This window comes from Microchirus variegatus (genome assembly GCF_963457635.1).
Source record: "Microchirus variegatus genome assembly, chromosome: 21".
Taxonomy (NCBI): Eukaryota; Metazoa; Chordata; class Actinopteri; order Pleuronectiformes; family Soleidae; genus Microchirus; species Microchirus variegatus.
In genome coordinates, this window is record NC_139822.1 from 1,946,762 (window position 1) to 1,962,295 (window position 15,534).

Consider the following 15,534-nt stretch of genomic DNA (forward strand, 5'->3'; position numbering starts at 1 on the left):
ACTTCCTCTTGTCTTTTTTTTTATTACCATCTAGATTTGTCTTTGCTTCGATGGGATCACTACCATGAGTGTGTGTGTGTGTGTGTGTATGTGTGTGTGTGTGTGTGCACATTTCTGCTGTCATCTCCATCTTTTAAACTGTATTTCTGGACTGTGCTGATTCACTTTCTGCAGAGTGTTTGTCAGCTACAGGGCGACGGACAAAACCACACGAGCCAACTCTCAATCGATCTAATACTCTATATACCTTCTATTTTTTGCCATAGTGGCTTGACTTTATAGTCGTATTGCTGTGCTTTTTCCTCAGTGATTCTGTACCTGGACTGTACAACCTGTGTATGTGATTTACATTCATGTCAGGGATTCGTCTCTGGTGTAGTCAAACCCCTGTGGTTAAGAGCGTCACAGGACTGCAGGCTACTGTCGGTACATGTCTATGGTCTGGTGGGGTGGTGATGATGATCAATATGTTCGCTCCCTCCTGCACTGGATTCTGTATTTCTTTATTTCTAAGTTTTTTTTTTCGTTTTCCAACACTGCCTCTCTCCTCTGTGGGCGGTTCAGGTTTTCAAAAAGCCAAAAAAAAAAGCTTTGTGTGACACATGTAATCCTGTAATTTGTCCGTCTTTGTCTGAAAAGGAGAGATTTTTTTTCTTCTTTTTTCTTTTTTTTTTTTTTTGCTCAGATTTCAAATAAGCCACTGTGGTCTAGACTGTCGCCAACTGCCAATGATGTCAACCCTGTTTATACTGTGTTTGTAAATCTGTCACTTTTAGTCAAGAAATGATGTTTAAATTCAAGTCAGATGTGCTAATTTATGGGTGTATGAACGTACGCTAACGTGGAGGTACTGGGCAGAAGCGGAGTCGGCTTGACGCAGTCCACTTTTTTTTTTACTTTAAAGGAAGGAAACAAGAAGACTCTCTCTACAGCTGGACTGACATGAAAGAGGACACACCTTGAAGACAAGATGTAATATTCTGAAGTTCTATGAAGCACTTCTTTTTTCATTATTTGTACATGTGTGTATCTTTAAAAGGGATGAGGGACCGTGCACTGAGAAGGACACAACAGTGATAAATATATATATATATATATATGTTTTTTTGTTTTTTTTACTTCAAACATTCCTAATGAATATAATGTCAGGGGTGAAAGTGGGTGTCATGTTTTGAACCCTTTCTCGTTATCAAAGTTGTGCTTGGAAGACGTTTGTTGCGCTGGATGCAGAAAAACAGACTTTCTGAAATTTGATTCAAGCTGCTGCTACTTGTCAGATATTTCTATTTCACTGACGTCAGCATCAGTCAGGCAGCAGGATGACTGAGTGAAGAAATAAAAAAAAAAGAAGGGTGAAATGATAACCAAAAACATGACCGTGGGCAAATCTGTGGAAATCTCCTGAAGCCCCTCGACTCACATAGGAAAGCCATTGACTGTAGATCTTCTTCTACTGAACATGTCATCTACTGTCTGTTGCCTGTTTTCAGCTACTATTACTTATATTTTATTTTCCAAACGCTTTAACTGTTCAAAATGATTCAAAATTAATAAAAAAAAAAAAAAAAAAAGCAATATGTATAGCAGTGTTTGTTAATTTAAAATGAATAATAATAATGATGATAATAAAAATAAATCATTTTCAACTTGGAATTGTTCCTTTTCTTTCTATTCAAATGTCAGTGATGTGATGGAGTTTAATAACTGTTTTTATTCATAGAAATGTAAAATATCAAAATGTAAAACCTCTTAATCCAATGATAAAGAACATTTCATAGATCATATTGTATCATCAATATGATATAATATCATATAACATATCACCAATCATATACAAATTGATCACAAACAAATATAATTATTAATTAAACGTATTGTGTCTGCCCCTGATGAATAATTCAATCAATCACGTTTCATACAGTGCTTCACCATCATCAGTCAGAGAAAACTGTTAATATCTAAAAAAAATCTATAAATAATGATCAAGCTGTCAAAATAAGAGTGTGATCTACAAGAGTGTAATAAAATGTAACAGTATCAAAATTCACTCAAATTTAGACCAAATAATGAGTAAAAAACAATGAAAGTCAATCAGAATGACTAAAATAAAATATGTGTAATAATATGTCTTTCAGCTGCACTCTCTCTGTGTGTCGCCACAGCCGATGATCTGAACATTTGAAATGGCAGAGAGGATTATGCTGGATGCGCTTCCTGATGCACCCGTCTCCATTTATCTGGACTTGGGACCGACATAAGGAGTACATGAGATGTGAGCAATGGGGATTGGGTACCTTTACCTGTCTGCCACTCAAACTGGCAACCCTTTGGTCACAAGCCAATTTCTCATTCCGTTTGTCTATATATAAAATAAAAGTTTCAAATAAATGGATTTACAAATGTATTTTATCATTCATGAATATGAAAATGATGCATATGTGTGTGGTAAACAAAACAAAAAAGACATGCAACGTGCACAAGTGATTGTGTGCAGTGATTCATCAAACTGGACAGACAAGCAGCAGCAATATCATCTTTCAAAAGGTTGGAAACAATTGAATTCAAGTGTTCCTCAATCTCTTGTGTTCTGTCAATCAATTCTATTTTACAACCAGGAAGTAAAAAACAAACACACATAGGTGTGTGTGACTACCAACACTATCATATACAGATACTGTTACAGTTCAAAAGGTTGGGGTCACTTAGAAAATGTATAATATTTTTTCAATTAATATAACATTAAATGAATCAGAAATACATACCATACATTTTTTATGTGGTAAACGACTATTATTTTTCTCAAAACCCACACTTTTTAATTAATTAATTAATTAATTATGGAAATGTTTTATTTTATTTTATTTTATTTTATTTTATTTTAAAACCGGAAGTCGCCGTGTCGGTGCTGTCCCTGGCGCTTCAAGAGCTTTCTCTAGCGATCGGGTTAAGTAACTGCACCTTTTGAAACCTTTCATGAACTGTTTAAATCTGTACAGTTACTCACTGTGACCACTCGGTGGCGGTAAACCTTTAATGGCAACTCTTTCAGCGAGGCTCTAGTAAGACTTCCGTTTGAAACGATCAAAATACAACTTTCAAGAAGTGTAATTCCAACGGACAGCCACCAGGGGTCAGTGTGGACTCATAAAAAAATATTTTTTTAAAGGAAACGCCACAGGTTGGACAAAGTTAAATCAGGTAAAATGATTTGAAATGACAGTGTTTAAAGTGCAGTATACATACATACATATATAACATATGTATGTATGTATATACATATGTATATATGTATATATACGTATGTATGTATATATGTATATACATACATATATTAAGATGTAAATGGTTGTAGCATGTATTACTTTTAAAATGGAATGCATATTTACAAATTTTAATTTACTTAATAAAAAATATTTTTTTGCATTTGAATATGTAATTTTAATTGTTTCAATTGTGATTTAGGTTTTTTTTCTTTTTTTCTCTACCCTCACACACTTATAGTCGTATGAAGATCATCTCAACATGCAGGTGAGACCACATTCTCTGTCCCCAAGTGCATGCTGGGCATTTTATTTCCCTAAACAGGGGAAAGGAGAACGAGGTGATGTTGTTTCAGGATATATAGTGTCCCCATGTAAAGCAGTAAAGGTATGCAGGGTTGTTTCAGTTTTCATCATGCAAAAACAACCGAAACAAAAGAGTAAATAAATAACACAACTATAATATAGTTGATGCAATTTATTGAGGTACATTTCAGATGGTGGGAGGGTCTCCTCCAAATCAAATTCCCCATAAATGCTTGAGTCGGCCCTATCATTATTACTGAAAAGAAAAATGTTAAAGGTGCCATATGTAAGAATGTGGCCAAAAACGGTTACTACATTCAAATTCAAAATACCGAGGTCTTTTAGGTTTTGTTTTCTGACGTAACTGGCAACCCGTGGTTGCTCGGCAGCTGAGACTCTACTGACTGCAACGATTGGTAGACGGCGGTAGGTGGCGCCACATGTAAAAACATGATTTCAAAACATAAACATGATTTGGAGTCTGCAAAATATTTTTTTAAGGCAAATATTTTGTCTGTACTGTTGTTGTTGGTGAGTTCAGTTTGTTATATGAACATTATTCCTGAGTCTCTGTGACATATTAGGAGGATTTTACAGCCAGTTGCTTTTGATTTATTACATAATGGATCTTTAAATTATACATGAAAACAGTGATATGATTTCATTGTGATGACATGTAGCTGTATAATAATGCATATAGTGGAGCTTTAGTCATAGTCAGCGACCAACACATCTTTGCATATGTTTATTAATACTACTAATATTTTTTTTCTATTTCTACCATGTGATTTTTGGCTGCTGTAACACTGCAAAAAATATCGGAGGAATAAAGGAATATCTTATATTGTCTTATTTTATTTGAAAATAATTAGTAGTAGTTTATGATTTCAGTTCTGATTTAGACTTAATACGTGTTGTATTTGCATAATAAAAATGATGGATTATACCTCTTCAAAGATGATGATGATATTTAATTGATTGTTGCCAAAAGTGAACTTTGACCCTGGATTACTCGATGAAATCATATCAAGAAGTCATAACAAGGTAGTAACTGTACAACCACCACCGTGCCAGCAGAGGTCGCCCACGCGCAATGAACGAAGCTTCGAGAAGTGACGCAATTTTTACTCCGGTGGTTCCAAAAGGGCTCAAAGCTTCATGAACACGAACCCTGACCTCCTCGTTTGTCTTCACCAGCCTTCAGCCAACATCACAACTTCTTAGGTAGCTAGAGGAAGCTCCAGCTCACGTTCAGAGGCTGTTAATGACTGAACTGCGTACTCCAGAGGGTGGAGCAGTGAGTGAAAGTGAAACTGTGACTTTGCTTGAGTCACCCTTTTAACTGCGCAACACAAAGACAGAAAGGTGAGTGTTGACGTGATTATAAATGATTATATAATGATTTAGTGCATGTGTGAAGTACCGTAAAGCGATACTTGAGTTAAAGTACAAGTATGTGACCAGGAAATGACTTTGGTAGCGTGAAATTAGGGGAGACTGGGGTAAAATTAGCCATTTTGCACAGTTAGGATAATGACTAAATCAAGGCAATCATAGCTTTGTCGCTAACTAATATATTTAGTATTTCAGGATGTTGTGCACCCCTTCATAACATATAGCATGTCCAGAAAAGTGCCATATGCCTAGTATGCATATTAGCATTTTGACTTTATTAGTCCCCACAGCTAAAGTGTTGCATTTTTATGCTAGGTTTATGACCTTGTGTTTTAGCACATAGATACCACAATTGATGTATAAAATATAAAAAAACAAACATGTAAAACATTTATAAAGTATCTATTTTTGGTCTAAACACAATTCTCATGAAACGTATAATAGAATAAATTAACTTTCAAGAGTGAAAAATGTATTTTTTGGAAATGTCTAACCCATGTGGTTCTTACTTTCACAGACCCCATGATGTCTTCCTCCTAAATATTTGGTCACATGATCAATGTTTATTTTGTACCGTTTCCTAGCAACAAGGGGTGACTCAAACTACCCTTTGGCTCAAATTACCCCAGTCTCCTATATGACATTTACTGTACTTTAGTATCAGAAGTAATTTTCTGATATGAAATATACTTACGTTTTCAAAGTAAATGTTGCAAGAAAGTACAAACGCATGTATTTTATACTTAAGTACTTGAAACACTGCTTAATCCCGACAGATTATAATGAATTTTCAGCCTATCATAACTGAGTCAGTCGTCATTTGTTTTTCCACACACAATATTAAATTAGATTATCCAAACGATTATAAATGATCATTGTGATTAAAATTGAATAATTATTTCAAATGAAACGCATTATTAAAATGTTATTATTTAATTGAAAAAAAATTAATAATAATTTAGTTTTAAGCACTTAATTCACAAGTAATATGAAGTTCTTTGGGAGAAAACAAGGGTAAAACAAGCTCTGTAAGTGTCTCACAGTCTGTTTCTCTCTCAGAATGACTGAAGTCCAGCAGATGAGTGATTGTGTGGAGGAAGTCAAGGACAGAGGAGAGTCTCCAGGACCCAGCTGTCTGTCTGTGAAGAGTAACCAGTCTATGATACAACCTTTCGTCTTCAGCCATGAACCTGGTGCCTCAGAGACAAAGTAAGACACTTGTCCTGTGAAGGAGTCAGACTCATAAAAGTGTAGGTTCTCAACCAAACCTCAGTGTCCTCACAAAGACACACACACACAACAGGGTGAGACAAAACTGTAAGACAATAAAGTGTCTTGGATAGAATCGGCCACACACGTCCACCTGTCCCTGACATGTTAGTAATAAAGAAATGTCTTCACAGGGACAAAGTTTGCTGTTCCTGTGCACGAGCAGACGCCCTGCTCTCCTCTGTGTCACGCTGTGTTCCATCCATTTACTCGGACACTGTGGCATCTACAGTGAATCTCACAAGTGTCCTCTTTATTTTGATACCAATATAATCCACATAGAGCTTGTAACTGCAGAGATGTACTCTATTTAGTTTGGGCATATCATTTGTGAGTAGGGACTCCAAAAAGAGGGTTAGGGAAGTGTAGGTTAAACTATATAAAACCCTGTTTTGTGTTTGCAGAGGTCACAACCAGAGACGCAGAGCAGACACTCCAGGACCCAGCTGTCTGTCTGTGAAGAGTAACCAGTCTATGATACAACCTTTCGTCTTCAGTCATGAACCTGGAGCCTCAGAGACAAAGTAAGAGACAGATTGTCACTATAAGTGTAGGTACTCAACCAAACCTCTGTGTCCTCACAAAGACACACAAACAACACAGTGAGACAAAACTGTAAGACAATAAAGTGTCTCAGATCAGAATCAGCCACACATGTCCACCTGTCCCTGACATGTTAATAATAAAGAAATGTCTTCACAGAGACAAGTTTGCTGTTCCTGCGGGCGAGCAGACGTCCTGCTGTCCTCTGTGTCAGGACGTCCTGAAGGACCCAGTCTCCACCAGCTGTGGTCACTGGTTCTGCAGACGCTGCATCTCCTCATACTGGGACCAGTCTGATCCACCGGGAGACTCCTGCTGTCCTCAGTTTGGGAAAAGACCCAGGACTGGATGTGGACCACAGGGTAAGACTCGTAAGGAGAGCAGCTCCCATCACATGCACAAGCAGACTTTAGAAATGGAAAAACAGGAGAAAAATGTTTAAAAGTTAAAAATGTTACTCACGTGATCGTGAAGATGATGGAGTTTAACTCTGTGCTGCCCCCTGCAGATTTAAGAAATGAAGGTTTACCCTCATTTTCCTGCTTTTCTATTCAAGTCATTACAGTGAAAATGTAGTTTTTCATTTGACAACAAACAACATAAAACATCGTCACAGAAAACGTCACAGAAAAACATGAAAATAATCCTCAGCTGCTCAGATTCTTTCTTCAGTCTGACTGTCTCTTGTTTTCCAGCAGATGTTGGTCTGCAGGAGGTTCTAGATGAACATAAGATCAGTCTGAGGAGGAGATTTGAACATGTGACTGAAGGAACTGAAGGAAGAGGAAGTAGAACGCCCCTGAACACAATATACACTGAGCTCTACATCACAGAGGGACAGAGTGAAGAGGTCAATACTCAACATGAGGTGATGCAGCTGGAGACGACCTCTAAGAAGAAGATCTTCCAGGATACTCCCATCAAGTGCTGTGACATCTTCAAAGCCTTACCTGACCAGCAGGGGCGCATCAGAGTCGTCCTGACCAACGGCGTCGCTGGTGTTGGAAAAACCTTCTCGGTGCAGAAGTTCACTCTGGACTGGGCCGAGGGTTTGGAAAACCAGGATGTGAATCTGCTGATTCTGCTTTCATTTAGGGAGCTGAACCTGATTAGAGATCAGCATCACAGTCTTCTCACACTGCTCCATGTTTTCCATCCAACATTAGAGAAGGTCAGAGCAGAGAAGCTCGCTGTCTGTAAACCTTTGTTCATCTTTGACGGCCTGGATGAAAGCAGACTCTCACTGGACTTCAACAGCAGGACGCTGGTTTCTGACGTCACACACAGGTCATCAGTCAACGTGCTGCTGACCAACCTCATCCAGGGGAATCTGCTTCCCTCAGCTCTCATCTGGATAACTTCTCGACCTGCAGCGGCCAATCAGATCCCTCCTACATGTGTTGACAGGGTAACAGAAGTACGAGGCTTCACTGAGGACCAGAAGGACGAGTACTTCAAGAAGAGATCCAGAACTGAAGATCTGTCCAGTAGAATCATCTCACACATCAAGACGTCCAGGAGCCTCCACATCATGTGTCAAATCCCAGTCTTCTGCTGGATCAGTGCTAAAGTTCTGGAGCACATGTTAACCACAGAGCAGAGAGGAGAGCTGCCCAAGACCCTGACAGACCTGTACTCACACTTCCTGCTGGTTCAGACAAAGAGGAAGAAGAACAAGTACGAGGAAGGACGTGAGACGAATCCACAGGAGCTGATGGAGGCAGACAGGGATGTTGTTCTGAAGCTGGGGAGGCTGGCCTTTGAACATCTGCAGAAAGGAGACATCATGTTCTACCAAGAAGACCTGGACCAGTGTGGTCTCAGTGTGACAGAGGCCTTGGTTTACTCAGGAGTCTGTACAGAGATCTTCAGAAGAGAGAGTGTGATCTTCCAGAAAACAGTCTACTGCTTCGTTCATCTGAGTGTTCAGGAGTTTCTGGCTGCAGTCTACATGTTCCACTGTTTCACCAACAGGAAGATAGAGGTACTGCAGGACTTCTTCAGAAAAAACGATGATAATGATGATGATTACACTTCTCTGGATGTCTTCCTGAAAGTAGCCATGGAGAAATCACTTCAAAGTGAAAATGGTCACCTGGACCTGTTTGTTCGCTTCCTTCATGGACTCTGTCTGAAGTCCAACCAGAGTCTCTTGGGAGGTCTGCTGGGTCAGACTCAGAACAGTCCAGAAATCGTCCAGAGAGTCATCGAGAACCTGAAGACGATGAACACAAAGAACATCTCACCTGACAGAAGCATCAACATCTTCCACTGTCTGACAGAGATGAACGACCAATCGGTGCATCAGAAGATACAAGAGTTCATGAAGTCAAAGGACAGAGGACAGTTGCTCTCTGCTATCCACTGCTCAGCTCTGGCCTACATGCTGCAGATGTCTGAGGAGGTTCTGGATGAGTTGGACCTGGACAAGTACATGATATCATCATACCAGGGAAAACTCAGACTGATTCCAGCTGTGAGGAACTGCAGGAAGGCCAAGTAAGTTCAGACATGATCAATAACATCATCAATCAGTAATGGTTGATCAAATATTCTATTATTCTAGTTGTGAGTTAGCTGTGTTGTTTTTCATGTTTTAAATGATGCAGATTTATCAGCTGCGTGTGATTCTTGCTTTGAACGTCTGTTACTGTTAATGTTTCATTGTTAACTTTCTCTTCATGTGACTTGGATTCTTTTTGGTTTCACAACCAACTTTTCATATTTTATTCTTTATTCAGATTGAGGGGCTGCAGTTTGTCAGAGATCAGCTGTTCTTCTGTGGTCTCAGCTCTGAAGTCCAATCCCTCCCACCTGAGAGAACTGGACCTGAGTGACAACCATGATCTGAAGGATTTAGTAGTGAAGCTGCTGTGTTCTGGACTGCACAGTCCACATTGTAAACTGAGCACTCTGAGGTGAGTTCGCTGACTGAAGCTGCTGTTGTTTTTTTAAACTTTCATTTCATTAACATTAAACTCATTTGATTCACACACACACACAGCTGTTGTCTAAAGTCTCATCTTTTATTCTTTACTCAGGTTGAGGGGCTGCAGTTTGTCAAAGATCAGCTGTTCTTCTTTGGCCTCAGCTATGGAGTCAAACTCCTCCCACCTGAGAGAACTGGACCTGAGCTACAACAAACTGCAGGATTCAGGAGTGAAGCTGCTGTGTTCTGGACTGGAGAGTCCACATTGTAGACTGGAGACTCTGAGGTGAGTTCACTGACTGAAGCTGCTGTTGTTGTTTTTTAAAACGTTCATTTCATTAACATTAAACTAGTCTTGGGCCGAGCAAAAAACACAAGATATGAATCAAACAACTGACGATATCAAATCACTCAAACAACAGAGACAAAAACAATCTATAATACTCTTTAAGCAGCCTATGTAGAGTGTTTTTAAATTTGACCTCATAATAAGGAACAAAACCGGTTCTACAACTTCTAGATCCTGCCAACAACACTCACACTCTCTCTCCCACACGCACACACGCACACGCACACACACACACACGCACACGCACACGCACACGCACACACACACACACACACACACACAGTCTTTGTCTCATCTTTTATTCTTTATTCAGGTTGAAGGGCTGCAGTTTGTCAGGGATCAGCTGTTCTTCTGTGGCCTCAGCCCTGAAGTCCAACTCCCACCTGAGAGAACTGGACCTGAGTCTGAACAACGATCTGCAGGATTCAGGAGTGAAGCTGCTGTGTTCTGGACTGGAGAGTCCACATTGTAGACTGGAGACTCTGGGGTGAGTTCACTGACTGAAGCTGCTGTTGTTTTTTTTTAAACTTTCACTTCATTAACATTAAACTAGTCTTTAGATGTTTGATATGATCGTATATCAGGATATTTGCCGTCAGATTTGATATTTTTTACGATATCTAATATTGAACGGTCACCGTGTTGACAACATCAGCTCGGGAGGAAACTTCCAGCAGCACTGCGAGCAGCTTACTGACAATACTAGGAGCACAAATATAAAATAATATAACCTGCTAGTTTGTCAAAGCTATGGTTCTTTTTCATACGGTTGTAAAAACATAATCCAAAATGACACTTTTTATTTATATCATCAAATAATCAAATATCCAGATATTTAATGTTGATATCACCCAAGTCTGCATTAATCTCATTTGATGAATGAATGAAACACACACACACACAGTCGATGTCTAAAGTCTCATCTTTTATTCTTTATTCAGGTTGGGTGGCTGCAGATTGTCAGAGATCAGCTGTTCCTCTCTGGTCTCAGCTCTGAAGTCAAACTCCTCCCACCTGAGAGAACTGGACCTGAGCTACAACTATCTGCAGGATTCAGGAGTGAAGCCTCTGTGTGATCTTGTGCAGAGTCCAGACTACAGACTGGAGACTGTGAGGTCAGTAGAGTTAAGGCCACATTATACTTCTCCGACTGCGTAATGCGTTATCCGACTGCGTAACCACGGAGACACCTCGCGCCTTCATACTTCTGCGTCTTGGTGACGGATACGCACTGCAATTTCCTGCCCGATCAGTAGGGGTCGCTGCGCAAGGTTGTTGTGCTTCTGGCTACAGTGAGCAATGGCGTCCGAGAGAGAAAGACTGTTGTTGTTGAAAGAGTGGACGTTTCCCACTTTTCTGTGTCACGGAATGCAGTTTTAACATAATTTGAGGCGAGAAATTGGCCATTTAGAGTCTAAACATGTGCTGTGTGTGTTAAGATATGACGTATTTATAGTTTGGCAGCGACGTTGTCAGCGGTTAACAGCTGCACCTCTGTGGACGCTCGGTGCACACTGTGAGCCGGCACAGACAAATCACAGCTCTTGCCGTCTCCGTTGTCCCTTGACGGAGTGACGGACACTTAAAAAATATACCAACCTTCTTGCTGCAAGGCAACAGTGCTGCTCCACCGTGTTGTTTCCACCGCTTTTTAGTTAGTTTTCCATTAGGAATAGTGACAAAATAACCAGGCCCAACCGAATGGTCAGGGCGGAGCCGGCTCCACCCTCGACATTCAACTGATTGGCACAGGCCACACCCCAACCTACCAACCAAAGGTCCTGCTCTCAGTGGAAACACAAGCCTGACCCAGGACTGAACCGTACCATGATGGAAACACAGCTAAATATCTGCTGACATTTTCCTCCACAGCTGTTATTTTCACACGTGGTCGAGACAAGCCAGACCAGACTCTGACCTTACTTTATGATGACATCATGTCAACAATGAGTGAATGTAAAGTAAAGTGATGAACATGAAGCAGCTCTGAACTGGACTGAAGTCTCTGCTGCTTTGACTCTGACTCTTCTCCTCTGTTGTCTTCTCTCAACAGGTGGAAGTGAAGATGATCTTCATCCTGAGTCCTGCTCTGTGACGCAGCTTCAGCAGATCAGGGACAAACATCATGTGAAGGACAAAGCGGGGTTCTTACGCAGCATGGAAAAGTATGGAATTTCATTTGAGTAATTTCCAGGTCTGGATAAGTATGGAAAAAGGGAAAAAAGTTTCCATACTATCTCACTTTCTAAAATTAAATATATTAATATATACAAATCAAAACAAGTTACTAACACAACATGGCCTACCTGTAGATGATATGAAACTACTCAAGCTGACTGTAGAATGGTGTCGAGTTACCATGGTTACTGTTACTGACTGTGATTGTCATTTATTTATTATTTTCCAATACGTGTCGTGGAGCCAGACACCTATAGTCAGCCGCGACAGTGTCATCGGTTGATGCAAGTTTTGCAAGGGCTGGCTTCATGAAAAATTAGTGAAGGGTTTTAAAACCATTTATTTACATAATAAGCATCTAACAATTGGTATTCAGATGTTTAATATTGACTGAAAAATCCTCCAAGAAGTCTGGAAAAGTATGGAATTTTGAAATGGAAAATTGTAGGAACTCTGACAAAGGTTTTTCTGTGGTAATGACGCTGTGACATCACTTTGAACATCGTCAGCTCGGTCCTGTCGTCCCGAACCTGTGAACATTTCACACATTCACACCTTCATTCTTTCCGAGACGTTTTCTGTTCGTGTGTGTGTGTGTGGGCTCTGTCTTGACAGATGTCTTCATTCAACTGTTATGGTAGTTCAACATATTTCTCTTTCTATAGGAAACTGTTAGTCAAAGTAAAAAGTAAAAGGAACAACATCAACAATATAACACACATATATATACATATACACATATTAATATTGAAATTACAGGGAGTGAACTATTTTGTTTTTGAGTCTGGATTTAAAGAGGGAAAGAGAGAGTTGCAAATGTGGGAGTGATTTTTTATTATTATTATTATCATTATTATTATTATTTATTGATTTTAAGCATAGTCAGATATGCAGTTTAACAAATGAAGTACATATTTAAATACAATATAAAGAAAAGGACAAACACTTACTGTAACCCCTCACCCACCCCCAACTATCCCTTGCTCTCTCTAAAAACTCACTTGCAAGTCCTTTAAAATGGTTGAATATTTCAAGACAATGGTACCTCAAAGAAAATACAAATCAAAGATACACATGTTGTGCCTATCCAAGCATATATATCTACAATTTCACACATACATAAACCATAAGTTACATATAATTCCATATTCTGCTCTCATCAATTCCTGGCCACTATACTTATATATTTTAACGGTCTCCATATTCTCTCATAGACATCCAACTTATTTTTCACAATGTATGTTATCCTCTCCATTGACCTACATTGTGCCATAATATTAATCCAAACACCTATAGTAGGGGCCACAGTTTTCTTCCAATTGAGAGCTATTAATCGTTTTGCCAGTAGTGTAGTGAAGTCAATACATTTATATTCTCTGGTTCTTCATTTCATTTTGCCAGCTATAGATGCAACAGTATAATGTTTGAGTTATACTGGGGATATTTATAGATGTTATTTTATTAGCCACTTCCTTCCAGAATGCATTTATTTGATTGCATTCTCATATACAGTGTATGCATGGTCCTAGATTTCCTTCACATTTAAAACGCACGTCCGGTATGTTACTGTATATTTATGCATATTTATGCCATTTCACTGTTGTGGTTTAGGACCTCATCAGCCATTGATACTGAAGAAGCTTTTAATTTGTGCTGGCTGTTTTTGTTTGAGCCTCCTTACACACTTTGTTCTACTCGTCGTTTGAAATGTCATCTTGAAGGTCTAACGTCCATGCGTCATGTTTGGATATTGCTGATTCGCCAGAACCAGACACAAGCCAGTTGTATAATAATTATTAATGAAGTCAATCTGTTGCTTCTACAATTTTTGATCATAATTTCTCACGACGATAAAGTCGGGATTGTTATTGACCGATTCTGTGAAGAAGAAATAAAGAAATGCTTCCTCGGGAATATTAAACATTAAGGATAAATTCTCAAATGACATTAAAACTCCTTCTTTATAAACGTCAGAAATGTTACTCCCATTTAATTCTGATACTATGTTAAGCCTCTTTGTGTGTACTTTTTAAACAGGTGTCAAAATGTCTTATTTTTTATTTATGTAGGTATTTATTTATTTTATTATATATGTATGTATTTGTCTGTTGCTTCAACTGTTAAGAAAATTGACGGTAAAAAAAAAAAAAAAATATATATATATATATATAAAAGCACTATAGGATGAAGTTGGGGTAGGATGGTGTGAGTTCGTAGATGTTTTAAACTGGCTGAGTAAAGATACAAGTTTAATGGTAACTGGAGGGAGTTTGCCTCTATATCCACCCATGATGGAGTTAAATAGCCAAGTATGTAAAAGTGTTGGAAATCCTAAAGGCAGACGTACATCGATCATGATCTTGACTCTCCTCTTCATTAAGCAACATAAGTGAAGACTTGGATGCATTTATTTTATATCCAGATGCTTTGCCAAATGTTTTGATCAGGTCTAAGAGTGCAGGTATAGAGGTATCTAAATGTTTAAAGAATACAATTACGTCATTTGCAAAGAGAGTTATTTTGTGTTCTTTAACAATTTTCCCTGTATTTGTAAGTCCTGACTGCTATTGCTAAAGGTTCTTTAGCTAGAATAAAAAGAAGTGGTGATAGAGGTGACCCTTGAGGACATCATCTTATGTTAAAGGATTTAGACACCACTAAGCACCTCAGCCATAGGGTTTAGATGTAGTAATTTAATTCACTTATAAAAAGTTTCTCCAAATCCGAATCGATCTGTTACCTTAAAAAGATAGGGCCATTCGACCTTTTCAAAGGCCTTTTCTGGATCCAATGATAAAAGGCCTGTATCCTTTTCTCCTTTTTGGTTATGTATGATATTGAGGACACGTCTTGCATTATGGAACCCTTGCCTGCCCTTTATGAACCCATTTTGATTATCCCCCTCAATACTTGAAAGAACAACCTCTAGCCTTCACGCCAAGTTTTTGCTGAGAATATTTGTATCTGTATTAATCTGACTTATTGGGCGCATATTCTCACTTATTGTTTGCCGTACCTGGTTTTATTTGTGTCAATATTTCAAATTTTTTAAGAAGCAAATAAAATATCTGTTAAATCATTCAGAAATATTGTATTTTATTGTTTGAAAATACACTTGTTCTTTGTTCCGTGGTTTGTTTAGTACACTGTCGGTCACTTTCTCCACGCTTATCCCCCGCTTGGCCCTGGGGCAGATGCTGTTGCTGACAATGAAGTACTACTACTACTACTACCCTCCTGATATTTTCAGCAAAATGTTGAACCGCACACACGGGGAGAACATGCAAACTTTATGCAGAAAGGCC

The 15,534-nt window shown here is 38.9% G+C and overlaps 1 protein-coding gene across 1 annotated transcript; it reads left to right on the top strand.

The window, feature by feature from the left end:
* Positions 1–4,765: 4,765 nt before the first annotated feature.
* Positions 4,766–15,264, top strand: LOC310942798 (NACHT, LRR and PYD domains-containing protein 12-like). The gene is made up of 10 exons (XM_083908236.1): positions 4,766–4,931; positions 6,021–6,170; positions 6,635–6,754; positions 6,933–7,135; positions 7,472–9,272; positions 9,515–9,691; positions 9,815–9,988; positions 10,365–10,538; positions 10,993–11,166; positions 12,105–15,264. Exons 2-10 carry the CDS (start codon positions 6,022–6,024, stop codon positions 12,112–12,114), a joined length of 2,982 nt encoding a protein of 993 aa, XP_083764362.1. The 5' UTR covers positions 4,766–4,931; position 6,021; the 3' UTR covers positions 12,115–15,264.
* Positions 15,265–15,534: the final 270 nt, after the last annotated feature.